Genomic DNA, 18,347 nt, shown 5'->3' with positions numbered 1-18,347 from the left:
GTAAAACGCCCACGAATTAGGATGTAACTGTGAAGGCGTGCAATTTAACTGAGTCAGAACATCACACTCAAACGAAGAAAACGGAAATCTAACATGAAGCTCAGTAAGACAAGGCGCATAAAAATAGAAGTACTGCAAGTCCCCCTTTTCTCACAAACCCTATCCTCACCAGAACAGGGGAGAAACTCAACAACCACACCTGAACCTTCCTTCACAACATTCAAACCCCGAAGTTCGCGTATCAAATCAATACTGACAAACAATGAGGATCGCGTCCTCACGTCATCATGTACCCAGTGATAAGGATCATCCTTATTTTCTTTAAGCACCTTCTCCTTCTCTTTCTCTCTAGCCATTTTAGAAATAGAAGAAAAGAAACAACTAAGGGAAAAAAGACAAACCTTTAGAAGTCATGGTAAAACTCAACCAATAGTAGAAATTTGAAACAGCAAGTGTAAAGTTCCAAAACGAAGAAATGATATTATTGCAAACCCACTAACTTAGTGGGTAATTCAATTCATAACCACTTAGGGCGTAGAAAACCCAAACAGCAACAAGGCGCATTTAACGCGACACGTATCACAAGAATAGAATAAACGGCAGAGTCCCTCAAAGCTTTTCCAAATTCTTTTCCAAATAATTCTTTACGACACAAGGAAAGCCCAACAACAAAAAAAAAACACACAAAAACAAACAAACACACAAGAAGGCAATTATAAAGCTCGCCTACCATTTTCACACAATGCCAGCCGAGCTTGGGGGCTATGACGTGTACCCCGATAAACTTGGAAATAAGATCAGAATCAAAACCAATCTTAAGATTCGGAAACAATATCAAAGCCACGTAGCTGACAAAGCCGTTCATAAGTCAAACACTATCCCCTAACCGTTATCCACAATAACGGAACTCACTACCTAAGATATCAGAACAAGCAAACAGAAGAGGGCATCTCACTCGTCTATAAAACAAAACTAACTAGCCCTGGAGAAAACAGGTCACAGAACTCACTCTAGTTTTATTACTCTTCATTCTCTCATAACTCACATACTTACTTGAGCGTCGGAGTGCTTTGTGCAGGTGCTCCCACCGGCGTGTTTCAGAGTACTGAGGTTAATCTGCAACACTGTCCCTAGACGACGTATAGCTCAACCAAGGACTCGAGCAACCACTCGGAGATCATACACCTCAGCTCTCTCAAGACGGAACACCTTTAATGCTCCTCCCTTCGTAGTATATCCTGTGAACGCAAAAATGTATATATTATCGCCTTTTTTTTACGTGATAAATATATGTTATTTATGCGCCCTATCCAGTTGAACAACCGAAACAATTCTCTCTTTGAGATGTCTTCAGGAAGGTTATCCACAAAGACGAAAAAAACTCATGCTCTAACCGTCGATATTCTTCTCGATTCCAAATTCTCGGATCTTTGTCATGTTCCCTAACTCTACTCCTCTCTGTGTTTCACACCCCCCCCCCCTCTCTCTATCTCTCATCTTATAACATATCAAAATCTAACTCTTCAATTCATCATCCAATACGTATAATGTATATTATTATTGAATGATTGATGATTAATTTAGAAAAATATCAGGCATCTAATTATAGGGAAAATTTGTAAGTTTATTTAAAGAATGATACATTGGAATCTGAATTAACAAAAGTAAACAATAATAGAGGGTTGGAGATAGCTTACATTTTCTACATGGTACTAATTACTATCATTATAGAAATTGTCAAGCTTGGATGCATGCACGAACCAAATTATATTACTATATTGTGATTTGTGAGGTTTGGTGGTGGAAGCGTTTAGGGGATTTGGTGGTTCTGTTGCAATCTAAAAAAAAAGGTTTGGACTGAACAAATATATTTATTTATACAAGATAAAAATAAAATTGGATTGATTTAGTTCTAATTTGAAAAAAAAAATAATTTTGAATTGAATTAATTTAAGTTTCAAAACATTTTAAATTTTAATTTAAATAGAACACTAAATTTAAATCAATATTAGACTCATTCAGTCATTTGGTTTAATTTTTTAGGATGAATTACAAGTTCCCACCAAAATTTGTATAGATTTTATGATAAAAAATATTCTATTAAAATTAATTATTATATTTTTTATTTTTTACGGTACCTTTCAATTCAATATTATGTATTTATGTATATTTATATATATTATCTTTATAAGTCTACTTTTTTTTTTCGCTTGGGTTAATATAAGTCTACTTTTATATATTCTATTTAAGTAGGTGGTAGACTTTCCTCTTTTCTTATTTTGTAGATATTTTTGTTTGATCTCAAATTTTTGAAGAATAAAATAATTCGGTCATGAGTACTGTGAATTTGGGCCCATTATGGAATAGGCCAATATAATTTTCGAAATTCTCAATTGCTGGGGTTCAGGCTAAATGAAAGGAAAATCTCAGTTGACCTTGTCAATGCTGTGTTAGATAAAATCATTCAGGTATTACAGATTTCTAGTCCATCTTCCATTATTTGGAGTTGCATTGTTACTTTCTTTGCAATTGTATGTATTCCATTTTTATATCTCCATCTCTTCATTCAAGATCCTTAATTCCTTATCCCATCAACAGGCTACTTGGCTGGCAAGTTATTATCTTCTGAGAACATATTGCTAAGGACCTCTGATAATTCAGGAATTGACCCCAAAAGTTAGGGTCATCAGTTGGGGCGATGCTAGGTGGCAGATTGAAAGCTAAACCATAACGTATTCTTACCTACCATTCATGTGCTACTATAACCTGGATTTTTCAATTCTTGACTTGTTTATGATATTTACATAAATCTGATCAATTTTGAACTTTTTGTCATACCATCATAAACCTTATTTTTATTTTTAATCTAGACAAAATGAGCAATTGCATCAGATCTCTGAGGAGGTCGAAGTAGCTTATACCATGGAACAACTAACCTTGTACTCTATAAACATTAGGCTTCCTAGCGTTGAATTCTTTGGTCAATATGGCATTGCCTCCAACTCCAAGTTTTCTAATTTTATCTATTTTTGCTGCAATGTCGGGTTGTTGCTCAGTATGATAGCCTCGATGAGTACCTAAAGGTTATAGATGCTTATGCTGATCTTATTCTTCAGAATCACTTGGTAAGTTTGTGTGTATACAGTCCGATGGATGTTTGTTCTCTATATAATGTGGTAAATGGATTCTTTGTGAGGATGCCTTATCCTCCTTTGCACTCTTCTCTTCTTTTCTAACAAAACCTCTTTTTCTATAAAAAGAAAAGAGGTTTCTTTGAGTTAGTGACTTACTGAGAAGATGATACTTCTAATAATAAGTTGATATAGCAATATTATTTAGTATAATGTCAATCTTTAGTCAACTTGCGTCTCAAAATTAATATATTATCAATAGAATAAGCATGCTAGTAGTTATTGCTTCAAAAATGGAGCAAGTCTTCGTCAACAGTATCTATAGAAGTATTAACAAATATTTCAGTTGAATAGATTATTAGAATTTGATTTAAAAAATGATATGTAACTATAAAATAAACAATGACACTTAATTCCATTTTCAAGGGACTGAACTTGCTCCTTGAGATGAAGCTTGTTGTCGCATGTTCAAACAGATGAGTAGCTAAATGCTTTGATCTTTGATGTATTAAATTGTGGTTCGATAACAGTTTATTCTGATCCTTGATATACTTTCCAGTCTCTAATAACTGAGAAGAACGTTAATGCTTTCATCTAAAATAAATTCCTTAATATCAGGGTGATCTTCTGAATACCATTTTGGAAGGCATTTCGCAGCGTGCTCGGAATAAAGGAGTGACAGAAGCTGAAATGCCAAGCTTACAATCTCTCTTGGGGAAGATTCTGTCTCATTTTAAGTGTCTTGAGGATGTATTGTGTCTGGTAAATTCCTACTCATATGTTGTTTATCTTATCATCCTTTTTTTTTGTCTTTGTATGTTAATCTATGCTATTCTTCAATACATTAGGAGCAAAAAGAAATGTGATGATGTTTACTATTTTGTAGAATCACTTTCCAGAGATCTTAGATTTAATGTTTGGGAGTTCACAAGATGTTGTCTTTCTGCACATCCTTAATCTGGCAACAAGGTACGTACCATTTCTATGCGTATTAGACAAAGATACCACCCGAGATTGTTGGCCTCACTCTAAAGGGGTCAAGAAGTCAACTCTCTCCCATAATTTTTAGTTCCATGGGATATTAGATCTTAGTGTTTTCTTTTGCTTTTTCAAATATTTTCTCTCTTGACATCCTTGCTGCTGCTGCAGCATCATCTTACTGGATTCTGTCTACTGTTTAGGAGTGTAATGTTTTAAGACTTCATTTTGCTTGGGAATTATATATCATTATCCGTTAAGTAGGAACGATCATATTAGGGATCCATTGTGCATACAGCTACTTTTTGAAATTTCTCGAACTTTACATGATAACATTGAAGCAAAGAATGCGAAAGATGGTGATAGCCAAGTGGCACAGTCGATATCCCGCTTTGTGCACATGGTAACTTTTTTCGTTTACTTATCAATTGCCTATATGCTAATTTTATTTAGTTGTGATAATGGCATTGTCATGATTATGAATTGTTGGCAATTGTTTTCTACCACTAGGTAGATTATGGGGCAGAGATGGAACACCAGTTAGCTTTTCTAGTTGATTGCCGAGGAGCTTTTGGTAGATTTAATGAACTAAAGGTTTCCTGTTTTTGTCTTGCAGTTGTTTGATTAAACCGATACTTTTTAATTAAAAAGATTACACATGTCATAGGATAATCGACCACTCCATCCCTCTATCCGTTCATGTTAATCTTTGTAATGACATAGCAATTATTCTTACTTGCAGGAAACCCTTGTTCATTCCAGCAATTCTTTAGCAATTCAAGCTTTGAAATGTGCTAAGAAACACTTGAGTTTGGTCAAAGCCTGCATTACATTTAGTGAAATCACAATACCTTCTATTTCTGCTCAGAGAAAGCAATTTGATCTTTTCCTAGAGACTGCCGAGGTTGATATTCAGTTTTTGGCACATCAATATTGTGTGTTTTTTCTGCTACATCCATACATGTCATGGATTCATCCTATTAATTTTTCAGGTTGCATTCTTAGTTGGCTTGGTTTCTCATTCTGATGGATTGATTGATTCCGCAGTTGGCTGTTTGCAGACCTTAAATATCACGGATGGTTAGTTTATTTGTAAACCATGTAGAGTAGTACAATGTTCTATTCATTTATTACTTGTCCCAGTTATCAATAATTATCAGTTATTTTACTTGAGAGTTAATCAGTACATAAACTGAAATGGAAAGCAAATATAGCCATTCCTTGGTTATGGTTGTATTTTGGGGTCATTGTCCTTGTTGTATATAATGGTGGATGTTACTGCTCAAAACTTGTATAAGGAAGAAAACTCATTCAACAAATGCTGCTTCTTGCATATAATTTCCTAAGCAATAGCTCTTGGGAATAATTAATATAACATTGACTCTTACAATTTTACAAATCACAATATGCTATAGATGAAGACCAAATCATCATTGTTTTCTGAGATCGGTAGATTTAAGAATCTGTATCTTACATTTAGCTGCTTAGTTTTTAAGTGAAGTGGTGAATTTGCATTGCTTGTGCCACTAACTGTACCTTCTCTCTAGAAGATTTATTTTCTGTACTCCCAACACCACAATAAATACATCTGGTTGTTAATTTGCTTGATTTTTAGGCTTGCAAACCCCAGCTGAAGTTGAAGGACTAGTCTCATCAATTAGAAAGCTCTGTGGCTTCTTAGTTATGGTTCCAGGTTGTTGATATTATTATTTTTCAGTGTTTTATCTGGAAAGTTCAAAATTCTTTATATCCCTTCCTCATATATTTGTTTTGAAAAATGATTTTCTTAACTTCATTGAAGGTGATCTTAGCAAAGCAGGCACCCACTTCCCAACCAAATGCAAAAGTGAATCCATTTTTATATTGTTTCCAGATTCCAGGCAATGACCTGTTATTCTATGGGGATTCTTCTTATAAGCAAGAACTTGTTTCTTTGACTAAGCTTGTTCTTGAGAACCTGCTTAGTGCCATTCAACAAGAACCTTCACGGGTATACCATTTTTACTTAATTGATATTTGTTCTGATTTATTGACTAATGTTAATTGGTAGTGATTTACTATGCTGAAAATGAAGGCCGCACGTGGAGCAATGGCACTTGAAGCTTGCAATTGCATTGTATCATCTTTCATGGTAGGCCGTGTTGTAATTTTAACTCAACTTTGTGTTTAAAGTTCTATTGGATCTCATCATTATTCATTTGTAAAACTGAAAATTAAGAAGGAAAAGGGAGGATTGCATTATAAACTCTTAACAAACTATATCCTAACTTGGAATAACTAACCAGGCAAAATTCACACAAATCCTCCAGCTCTGTTAAGCCAAATATTATTTGCTTGTTCTTTTTAAAGAATACCTCCTTTAGAAAATGGAATGTCCTTGTCCCTGCATGTTTGCTACACGGCTCAGAAATTCAGTTTCTCTGTACCATTCATGGATTGTGGTTGGTTGGATTACTAATAATGGTTTCTTTGTTCATCATTGGCAGGTAAATGATGAATTATCGTGCGTTTGCCTTAACCTGATCGAAACTGCCAAGTCAGGTTTGAGTGATCAAGATAAATACCTCCGATCGACCATTGAACTTGTAAAGAAGAAATCCCAAACTCCTTCAACGGCCACGGTTTCTGTTTCTGTATGACTTGTCTTCATCCTCACCTAGGTTGATATGTCACACTTGATATGTATAGTAGGCAGCTTAAGGTTTAAGAAACAAAAGAAACACCCAAAGATGGAACACAAGGATGTCGCAAGTCGCAACCACTATAACCAGTCGAATGTATGAGAGATACTCTCAGACAGGATGAACAAGAAGAGAAGGAGCTTTCAAGGAGGAAGAGTACAACAAATTCCCCTTTCAATAACAAGCATTCTCTTTCACCAGTTGGTTTGGGAAACTGATGTTGCTCCTACATTTTGTGATGTCCTTGCTTTCTGCACCATTTTTTCGGCAATGGATCTATCAACTTATTCAACTTCAGTGGTGATCAGCAGTCATCAGATTATTTGGTCATTCATTCCTTACATTATAGTTTGATTTCTTTCGCATATTGTAACCCTCATTCTTTTTCTTTTTCCCTCCAAATTATGGGCGACGGAATTATTTGTTGTTAGTTATCATTCACCTGGCTGGCTTAGTCCATAAAAAAAAGGGCGTGCATAAAGAAAATATATCATTCTCCCAATTATTTTTATTTGTTTTTATTCGAGTTTGTTCCTAATCTATACATTCATCAACATCTATTATTCACACATATAATTTAATTGAAAATGTTTGGTAGATAAAAAAATAAAAATAAAAATAACTTAAATTTGTCTTATTTAATATTTATTAATTGTCATTATAATTAACTATCGTGCCTGTTTAGTCGTTTTTCTATTGTTTTGAAGAGATTAATTTTTATAATTTTATTTTTTATTTATAAATTGTTAAATAATTAAAAAGTTAAAAATTTAAAAATAAATATGAAAATTTTATAGGTTATTTAACCTTTAGAATTTATAAAATTTATAAATTTAAATTAAATAAGATATTAAAAAATTTATTATGTTGTTATTATATATAACAAAATCAAGATAAAGATTTATAAACATTATTTACAATTTAATTATTTATAAATGTTATTAAATTTATTTATTTATTTTTTTAACAATATTTAATTTGAAGTAGAAATAATTTTTTTATGTAATGTTGTCTTTATCTTCATATATAACAAAATCAAGATAAAGATTTACAAACATTATTTACAATTTAATTATTTATAATTTATTTTTTTTTTCAACAATATTTAATTTGAAGTGGAAATAAACTTTTTATACAATGTTGTATGTATCTTCATACATATTTTTAATAAATAAAAAATATATTTTTTTTAATTTTATATTTAATTTTTAAAATTATTTTTAGTTTTATTATTTTTTAATTATTAATTTATATTTTTATTATATTCTCTCACCGTGCCACATACTATTCTTTTCTTTTACTATTATTCTTTATACACATATCTAGTATTGTCTCATCACCACTATTATATTACTTTATTCTCTTCTCATTTCTTGTTTTCTTCTTCTTCTTCTTCTTCTCTTTACATCTTCTCTTCACTCTATCATAATTAATTATCACCCAGTACTATTATCATAACTCTCAATCTTATCTATCATTTTGATCTATAACCATCTATTGTGATAACTTTTATGTGTTGTTGAAGTTTTAATAAAATAATTCTTTTGTCTCTCTTGAATATCTAGATGTATAAAAACTATAGTTATTTTCTTAATTTGCCTGATAAGTCATCTTATTAATTTATTAAAAAGAAATTTATGATATAAATCCTTCAAAATTTTTGCTCAAATGATCAAAATTTATTGTCAACAATCTTAAAAATTAATATCAAAATATTTATTTTCAATTAATATAATGAATAATAGTACATCATTATAAGTTTTGTAACTAATAATTATAAAGTTTAGTTGCATTTTAATATAGTACATCATTGCTTTTCATATTGGGTACCTACTGTATAAGTTTCGTATTTATTTTATTGTGCACATTAATTAAATTATACTTTATTATTTTATTTTATAAGTTTTAAAATAATGTGATTATACTATAATAAGAATGACATTAGTTTTTATAATTTAATATGAATCTTTTTACTATTTTGTTTGTCATCTCAACCAGTTAGCCCTCTTACATTTGACAACAGAATATGCAAATATAATTTTTCTTCTTCTGTTAGTGAAACAGTATAGATCCAACCGATAGCTCTCTTTTGTGATCTGCGCCAATGCCATTCTTTTTCCTTGATGTGCCAAGTGTAATATTTTGGATTTTTCTTATAGAAAAGATGCCTAGATTGTTGGTCATTAGCCCGATTAAGTGCAAAGAATTCAGTGAGCATTGTTTTTGAAAAATAGTCATCATTAACTATTTCAGAAATAGTTTGGTGCTCATAAGACCTCACTTAATGTTAGTTTGGCAAATGAATTTGCAACCTTTCAACTTATGGGTATATTCGATAAAGGTTGAACTTAAATATTCTCTAGCATGCCTTTGAAGCGGCAATCCATCTTGCATCAATAAACTGTTTCACCTCGTCATAATGTGAACTTTTGTGAACCTCCATTGCAACACGATCTAGTCCCCTATAGCAATATTTGTATAGATACTTTATACTCTTGATATTGCTACATATCTCTACATTGATATGGCAATCATACTTTAGTAGTAGTCAAGGATTGTACGAAACTATCTATTTGTTGTCAATTGTGACATTTTGGTTTATAGAGATTGAAGTATCAAATCGCCTCCTATATTGAGGATATGAGTCATCACCTCGTCGTGTATCTGCTACAAACTCTTTTAGGTAGTTGCGTTTACATTTACCATTTTTCATGAATGGTGAAGATTGATTAAGTGTTCCACAAGGACCATGGATCATATGCCTTAGCACTGCCTCACGTAAGCGTGGTTCTGTCATTGTTTTGTTTTTGTTTGTTTATTAGTAAAGCTTCAAACTTTTCAAGCTCTATGATGAATTGCACTTGCTTTGTTTTTGGGGTATGGTCAATGAAAATTAGAAGAAAAAAGAGGGAGGGGTTTGGACAATTAATTAGCTTGTGTGACCATTTTAGATTCAGTTCCAATTTACAGAAAATTTGGGAATGGTGAATAAAATTCATTTGGAGCTTTTATTGAAGTTTGATTCCATATGATTATATACCTGTTTTGATTATGGTAGCTAATGTTGTGAAAGTAGCAGATTGTATACTTAGGGATTGTCCTTTGAGCCTTAGAATCTGTGTTTGGTTATTATGACTTGTGCTAATGATATTCAAGGAAGTTTAGTTTGAGTTTTGCACCTTAATAGGATTGTTAAAATGTGTTTTGTATTCTTTGATGGAGCCAGTATGTATGTTTTTGGTTGTTTTGAGGTTTAGGTAGTTTACTTGTGGATCATAGGTTTTGAGCCATGCCGGTGCCTTAATATGGTTCAATTTTGGGATAAAATTATATGCAGGACTACTGCCTAAGAAGATGAAGCCTCCAAGTTTGGTTAGCCTATGCATTGGAGTTATCGGAAAACATTTGGAGGATATTGTTACGGATTTGGCAGAGATTGCTATCGGATTGCCAGCTGAGATAAAGATAGTTTTCTAGAAAATGATTCTGCCTGTTAAATCTATTGATTGATTGGTCATTTATTCATGCATATATTTCTGGAAAGAAAAATTTTGAAGTTGTAGCCTGCGCAATGCGAATGCATGTAAGAAATGTTTGTAAACTTTTTCTCTAGGAGAGCCTTTTTTGTTAAAAAAACTGCTTTGCGGCTTAATTTCATGAACAACTTTATTATTAAGAATCTTTTATTGCATTTTGTACGGAAAAAAGGGTCATGCATAAGTGCATTCTTACGGTTAAAGAATTAATTCTAAATGATAGACGACAGTGGCAGCTATTACAAGACAGAGAATGTTGTTGAATGATGATGTCCTGATTGCATTAGCTAATACTTCTTGGGAATACCTTGATGTCTCTGGATCAGATGTTTCTGACGTTGGCTTGGTTGAAGCAACCGAAGTATGCAGATCAATTAAAGCTCTGGATATAATGTATAGGATTATTATTGTTCTTGGGTGAGTAACCTAGGACGACTCGGTTCCTGGAAGCTGATACCGAGCTATTGCCTTCAACACTGAGCTATAGGCTTGGAGGTCCGAGCTCTTCGTCCAAAAGTATATTACATGCGGAGAGAACAAGTGAGGGGAAGTGTACCTGCAAAAGGCACTCTGATGGGTGAACTTAATTTTTTTCTTGGGCTTCAAATTAAGCAAACTGAAAATGGTATTTTTATTCATCAAGAGAAGTATGCCAAGGAACTAGTTAAGAAATTTGGTATGGAAAATACCAAACCAATGGAAACTCCCATGCACCCTAATTCAAAATTAGAAAATGGAGAAATTGAGAAAGATGTAGATGAGACTAGGTATAGAGGAATGATTGGCTCTCTTATGTACTTAACTTTCTCTAGACCTGATATTGTGTAAAGTGTTGGAATGTGTTCAATATTCCAATCAAAACCAAAAGAGTCACATCTTTCAGCAGTAAAGAGGATCATTAGATATGTTCATGGCACATCTAATTTCAGTTTATGGTATCCTAAGATTGATGATTTTTCTACATTTGGTTATTGTGATGCAGATTTTGCTAGTGATAGAGTTGATAGAAGGAGCACATCAGGCATATGTTGTTTCCTTGGAAAATCTCTAAATGTCTAGTCAAGTAAAAAGCAGTCACAGTGGCTTTATCCACTGCAGAGGCTGAGTATATAGCTGCTTTTTCTTGTTGTTCTCCGCTTATGTGGTTAAAAACATAGCTTGTTGATTATAAATTAAATGCTGAAAATATTCCCTTGTTGTGTGACAATATGAGTGCCATTAGTATTTCAAAGAATCTAGTTTTGCACTCTAGAACTAAACATATTGAAGTGAGATTTCACTCAATAAGAGAAAATGTTCAAAAGGGGGATATCAGCATTAAATTTGTTAAATCTGAAGAGCAATTAGCTGATATTTTCACTAAACCTTTAGCTAAAGACAGATTTTGCATGCTTAGGACTAGTCTAGGGATTTTAAGTCATGATTCATTGTTTAAAAATTACTGATGTGTTTGTTGAAGTTTTTGTCTCTTAGGTTGGGATGAGACAATTCTGAGCAAATGAAGAACCATCTCTCTGAACTTCATTCTCTGGGCTTTATTGCACGTGCTAAATCATCTGTGCCAACCTTAAAATTCAGATTTTGAGTGATCCAACATGTTTCCTTAAAATAAACCACCTCTGGATCCAAATGAGTGTTACATCATCCATGTGTTTTATTCTCTTTTATTCTATTCTTTTTGTCCTTTAATCAAAAGTTTTCAAATTAAAAATTAATTTCTGTTTTAGTTTTTAATAAAATCAAATCACTTTTTCTTTGTGATGTCAAGTCTTTTCAATGTCAAGTCATAGTGATGCAGTTGCATGGGTACAAGAAACCTCCTTTATGGCAGTTACTAAACATCTCTCTTCATAAAGCCTACCATTAACCCTTCGATTTCTTTCCCCACTACCATTAGTGCTTTACTTCATTCGAAAACCAGGGTTAAACCTAATGAGGAAGAAAACAGTTCTTCAAAAACCTCCTCATGAAAAGCTTCTCAAGCTTCCAGCAAAATCAAAAGCTTCTCCTTCTACTCGTTCATGAGACCAGACGTTCACTCCCTCACCTTCTCCTCCAAACTCTCCTCCTCGCACTGACCCTATGGCACGGACCAAGAATACACCAAGATACCCTTCCTCTGCCAAGCTGACGTCGTCACCTAAGGAGCCTCCTTCAAAACCCAGTTCTTCTAAACCCAGCACCTCGAAGGGGAAACGCCTTGCTGCAGCCGAACCAGCCCCTGAGCCAACTCAACCTAAGCCAAGGTCTATTCCTACTCGTCCTCAGAGAGTTGAACCACGTATCCCTCTTAAATCTGTTAGGGAACTAGACATTGATCCCTTTCCACACAAATTGCACTACATGACCTCCCACTCAAACTATAATCCTCACAGATTTAGGTATGTAAAGAATAATGATTTTTATGAAGGAGTTTTTTAGTACCGTACCCTGTGTCCCACATTTCTTGCTGATTTACCCAATCTAAAAAATAAAGGTTTTCCTTTTGTTGAAAATTTAGAATTTCTGGACTGGAATCATCTTTTTAACATCAAAAAGCCAGTGTACCCACTTTTAGTCAAAGAGTTTTATGCTAATATGAGTTATCATGAGGGCAGTGTTCATTCTTATGTGAAAGGTCGTGACATTATGTTAAATAATGAAATGATTAGTGATTCATTGAAATACACTGATGTTGGGGCTTGTGCTTACACTTCGGGTAAGTGGGATAAAGGGGTAGGTCTCTCCTTCAGTGATGCTCTGCCATATGTATGTGAACACATTTCTTTTTTTGATGGCATTACCCCTACTCACAGAGCCCTGGGTTATGAATATGCTCAGTTGCACCGTATAGTAAATTATATCAGCCTTCCTCAGAGTGGTTCATATCAAAAGGTATCTTACACTGACACTCTTGTTTTGTATGCTATTCTTACAAAAACAGAAATCTCTTTTGCTTATTTAATGGTTAGATATATGTTTGATTCTGTTAGAAGTGAGAAAGATAAAGCCCTTCCTTATGGCATGTTCTTAACTTGTGTTTTTGAACATTTTGGTGTTGATTTGTCCAATGAGTCATATGAAAATAGACACTCGTATCTAAAAGGAGGTGGTTCACTGAAACAGCAGAAAAAAGGGGCCAACTCGTTCTGAGAGGGTGGTTCTAGATGATGATGATGATGAATCTGTTCCTGAGGATTCTCCTCCTCCTTCTACCGAGGGTACCTCAGTCTCAACTGGACAAAAATTTGCTTTATTTAGGGTTGTTAAGGATGTGGTACAAGAATTTGTCTCCCAGTCAAACCATATGATTGCTATGAGCAAAGAACATAGGAAGCTAGCAAGCAAGCATGAGAACTTCCTAAGAAAATCAAGAGATAGAGTGGCTGTTTTCATGAAGTTCATTGATAATCTCCAAGAGGATGAAAATGCTGCCACTGATGCTGAAGAAGAAGCTGATTCTGAGGAGGATGGTTCAGATGTCTAGAATTGTCTCATGTTGCTGCTGTCTCCTGTTTACTTTTGTCTCATAATACTGTTGTTGTTTCCTTTTGAACTACTCTATGTTTTGTTTCAGATGACTGTATACCGTTTAAATACTATTGCATTTATTTTCAGTTAATTAGATGTTTGGACTTTGCATTAACACTTTTGTGCAGGTTTTAAAGTGCATCCCTTCACTTGGTTTTGAGTGTTTTTCCACTCTTGATGACAAAAGGGGGAGTAGTAGTATATGAATTTGATTTATTTTTATGTTTTTATGAATCTGATTATTTTGCTAATGCTACGAATGATGTGATCTTTTTTGGCATCAGAATTTGAAATTGGTGTTGCTATTTTGCCATAGTTATACTTAATGCTCTGTTTGGTTAAATATTGAAAAGTTTTGAACTGAATATTAGATATTCGAAAACCTTGTTGTTTGCTTCATTCATGAATAACAAGTTGGGTATAGTCAAATTGTTATGCTTTCTATGAGAATATGCAAACAGAAAAGAAGAGAAGAGCATAAATCTAGGGAGAGCAACCCTTGAAAAAGAAAGGGGGAGCAACACAAAAGCAAGTAACAACACTCAAAGGGAAGTTTCTTAGCTTTATTCAAATTCAACTCCTTTTGATTAATGTTTTAATTATGTTTGTCATCAAGGGAGAGATTGTTGAGTTAAGAAATTAACTAAATTAATTTGATGATGACAAACATTATTTTTAGTGGGTTAAATACCTAATTAGTTTTTTATTGAATTTGATTAGTGTTGCATGCCAAAGAAAGAATGTTGCAGCAGCCCAATAGGAAGAAAATCAAACCAGAAACAAAGTGGGCTAACATAGCACTAAAAGCCCAAAGTTGTTAAGCAAAAGAATCAAGTGGGCTGAAATAGAAAAAAGCCAATCCAAGCCCGAATTGATCTCACACAAAGCTGATCCCTCCAAAGTGCTTCCACCAAACCCAACGTTCCCTTTTCATTTCGGTCAGAACCCATAGAAGAGAGAGAGAGAGAAAGAGAGAGCTTCGTTCCTAAGTCATTCACCAAAGAATAAAGAAAGAGAATGGTTAAGCAAAAAGAGGTTGAGATCTAATCACCCAAATCAAACCATATCAAGCTAAGTCAGAGGCTAAAGGTGATTCATTTCCTTTTGCATGCATCTTACTTTCTTCCCTCCTTCTCCAACTTTCTGCTATTCTAATCTGAGATAAATGGAGAAAGGGGTGTCTGATACACACTGCTGTGAATCAAAGGCCAAGATTGTTTCTTGGGAACAAAGTAGTATCTCAAGGGCTCAGATATGGGATTACCATTAAAAACTTTTCTTCTTTGCTGTTCTGAGGCATTCGGTCAAGAAAAAGAGATTTGTTTCAAAATTCCAATTTAGGGATTAATTGAAAACAGTGAAAGGGTAAGTTGGTAAAGCACAAAGCTCGAGGTTTGACTTGGAAGAGAGCATCTCAGCAACATGTAAGAAGATACAAAAAGAAAATTTTTGTTCCTGCTGAAGCAAAGAGAGAGAACCAAGGTTTGAAGTTTTTGTTCTGAGAAGTCTTCTCTGAGAGAGTTCATCAACTTGGACAGTACTTTCTATCAAAGGAACATTCCGCCATAATGAGAAATTAAATCAGAGTTAAGCAAATCTGGTTCACTACATAGCAATAGAGGCTGTTGAAGCATCAATCTCCTTCATGTTTTACAGATTGTATTTTTCATTTTTAATGTATATTTTTCTATAATTTCTTGAGTTGTAAAAGGCAAAAAGAGAGAGCTCAAGTAAAAGTCAATGAGTGTTAAAGGCTGAGTGATACACTTGAGTGAAAAGCCTAGAGTGATTTCATATTTCTTTAGGTTGTTTCTATTGTCTTGTATCTTGTACCTGTGAGGTACCTCTTTCTTAGTTGGTTAGCACTAAGAGTAAAGAGTTAGGTATTAGCATAGCCAAGTCAAGTTAGGTTAGAACTTGAGAGTGAAAGAATTGTGTCAATCCTGTATAATTGGTGTATGTAATACTTTAACTATAGTGAAAATTCCACCACTGTTGTGGTGGAGACTGGATGTAGGTTGCATTACACAAGGCAACTGAACCAGGATACATGATGGCGTCAGCTTCTCTCTTCCCTTCTCTGTTCTGTTTTCTGATATTCATGAGACAAAATGAAATTGTCTCATAAATTTTTCGCTGCTGAGTTCAAACTGAATCTAAGTGAAAGTTTATAAGTTAAGCCTAATTTCATTAAACTCAAAGAAGGTCATAGATTCAACCCCCTCCCCTCCTCCCTCTCTCCTTCTCTAAGCCTTCTACAACCTTCAAATATAATTAAAAAAAATTGATTGGTACTAAAAATTACTAATTTTCTAATTGAACCCAAAATAAAAAATAAACATATAACAATAATATCCCAAATTGTCAGTATTATATACCTTAACTCGTACCCTAAATCAAATTAAGAGAATTCGATTTGCATTGACTCATTTTGCTTGGTAAATCAAATTTGTTAGACTCGATTTGCTAAGTAGCTTCATTCGATTTATCATGGACTGAAACTTTCAACGTGACTCTACTAGAAAATCCAATATAGTCACTTCGATTTACTAGAGGTTCATATAAATCGAATATACTCAATTCGATTTATATGAAATAACTTAAATTGAACTTAATAGCTTTGATTTACATAGAAGGAGTACATTTACTTCATCTTATTTGATTTAGGACATTCAAATAATATTAAATTTCATTTCATTTCTTTATGTAAGTTATCCTAAATTTTATATGGATCGCTCTACTATAAAAATTTAAATATATAAAGATATACAGAGATTTTATCTTGTGGTGACACGTGTTATGATTAAGGGAGTATAGTGTCAAATAATCAGATTTGTACTAGCTGCGGATGACTTTGGGAGCCTGAGCTGAGAGGTTGTTGTGGCATAATGGGATTTTGTAAAATTGGATTCGCTTGGGCGTTCTGACTTTCGGGACTCAGTAGAATTAATTATGCCTTAAATGTTGTATATATATGGCAATGAATATTGGGTCTTTAAATAATAATATAAAGGTTGAATAAAATTTTACATCAAAAGAAAATACTTAATTAAATTTAATTAAGTGTCATAACCACTTTAAATCACGTAACTTCTTTTTCTCCTTCTCTGTTTCTTCTTCTTTTTCTTCTTTTAAATTCGTGAACACATGTTCTTTTTCTTTCCTCCTCCTCCTCCTCTTTATTCTTTTAAATCCGCGCACGCAGGTTCTCTGATGATGCATCTTCTTCTTCTTTTCTATTTTTGTTATCTTTCTCTTTCGTTATGGTCATTACCAACAACACCAACATTTTGCTAACATTTTTATTGGTTCTGATTTTCTCTGGTGCCATCATTAAATAATTTCGGTTAATTTTTTAATTTATTTCGGTTCATTTATGTGTTAATTGAGATTCACTTGATGCTGCTTATAAGTATTGACCAAATTTTTTATTTCTTAAGTATTTCGATTCATTTCTTAGTTTAATTGATGTTCATTTAGATCCAAAAATGAATTGGATGTATTTTGTTGATGATTGAATCTTTTTTACTACTTGTTCAAAAATGAATTAATTTCGATTCATTTGTGTTAATTGAGATCCACTTAATACTACTGATAAGTATTAACCAAATTTTTTAGCAAAGAAGAATAAAACTATTCATTACTACTTTATGAAATTGCATTAGATTTCACTCCATTCCTATTCAATTAGTTCAGTTATGAACAAGCAGACAAAAAAACTCAATCATCAATAAAAAACATCAAATTTATTTCTGGATCCAAATGAATTTTAAATAAACTAAAAAATAAACCGAAATTACTTAAGGAATAAAAAACTTGGTCAATACTTACAGCAGCATCAAGTGAACCTCAATTAACACACAAACGAACCGAAATTAGTTCAGTTTTGAACTAGTAAAAAAGACTCAATCATCAACAAAAAAATATCCAATTCATTTCTGGACCCAAATGAACCTCAATTAAACTAAGAAATGAACCAAAATTACTTAAGGAATAACAGCATCAGGTGAACCTCAATTAACTCACAAATGAACCGAAATTAGTTCAGTTTTTAACAAACAGTAAAAAAGACTCAATCATCAACAAAAACATATTGAATTCATTTCTGGATCCAAATGAACCTTAATTAAAGGAAGAAAAAAAAAGAAAAAAACACAGCAACAACAGCAGCGATAAAAGAACGACGATTGAGAGAAAATACATGACGAAGAAGAAGGAACGCGACAAAGAAGAAGAAGGAACGCGGCAAAGAAGAAGGAGGAATGCGAAGAAGAAGGAGAAATGTGAAGAAGAATAAGGAATGTGAAGACGAAGAAGGATATGTTTACGTTAGTAAAGCTCGTGTGTTTACACGCTGGTGTAATGGAAGTGATTTTTGTTGAGTTTTGACCAACTTGATTGGACTTATTTGCCAAAAAAGACTTGGATGTGTAACTAAACTGATAAAGATTATTCAAGCAATGTAAGTTTTTTCATTCAAAAATATTTTTGAGAAAAAAACGCATTTCTTA

General features: G+C 33.3%; 1 protein-coding gene across 1 annotated transcript; it reads left to right on the top strand.

Annotated features, from left to right (window-relative positions):
• The first annotated feature begins 2,321 nt into the window (after positions 1–2,321).
• Positions 2,322–7,276, top strand: LOC107609837 (uncharacterized). The gene is made up of 11 exons (XM_088492606.1): positions 2,322–2,468; positions 2,599–3,893; positions 4,018–4,100; positions 4,374–4,512; positions 4,620–4,703; positions 4,852–5,013; positions 5,102–5,189; positions 5,725–5,802; positions 5,911–6,099; positions 6,184–6,240; positions 6,596–7,276. Exons 2-9 carry the CDS (start codon positions 3,822–3,824, stop codon positions 5,994–5,996), a joined length of 792 nt encoding a protein of 263 aa, XP_088348732.1. The 5' UTR covers positions 2,322–2,468; positions 2,599–3,821; the 3' UTR covers positions 5,997–6,099; positions 6,184–6,240; positions 6,596–7,276.
• The last annotated feature ends 11,071 nt before the right edge of the window (positions 7,277–18,347 follow it).

The sequence above is a fragment of the Arachis ipaensis genome, chromosome B7, assembly GCF_059453495.1.
Source record: "Arachis ipaensis isolate K30076 ecotype BB chromosome B7, ASM5945349v1, whole genome shotgun sequence".
NCBI lineage: Eukaryota > Viridiplantae > Streptophyta > Magnoliopsida > Fabales > Fabaceae > Arachis > Arachis ipaensis.
Note: the sequence above shows the minus strand (reverse complement) of the source record. Positions and strands in the feature narration are given on the sequence as shown.

Coding starts and splice junctions, on each gene's coding strand:
- LOC107609837 (XM_088492606.1), top strand. CDS start 3,822: ATGCCAAGCTTACAATCTCTCTTGGGGAAGATTCTGTCTCATTTTAAG. Junction 3,894..4,017: donor TTGAGGATGTATTGTGTCTG/GTAAATTCCTAC, acceptor ACTATTTTGTAG/AATCACTTTCCAGAGATCTT. Junction 5,803..5,910: donor CTTCTTAGTTATGGTTCCAG/GTTGTTGATATT, acceptor ACTTCATTGAAG/GTGATCTTAGCAAAGCAGGC.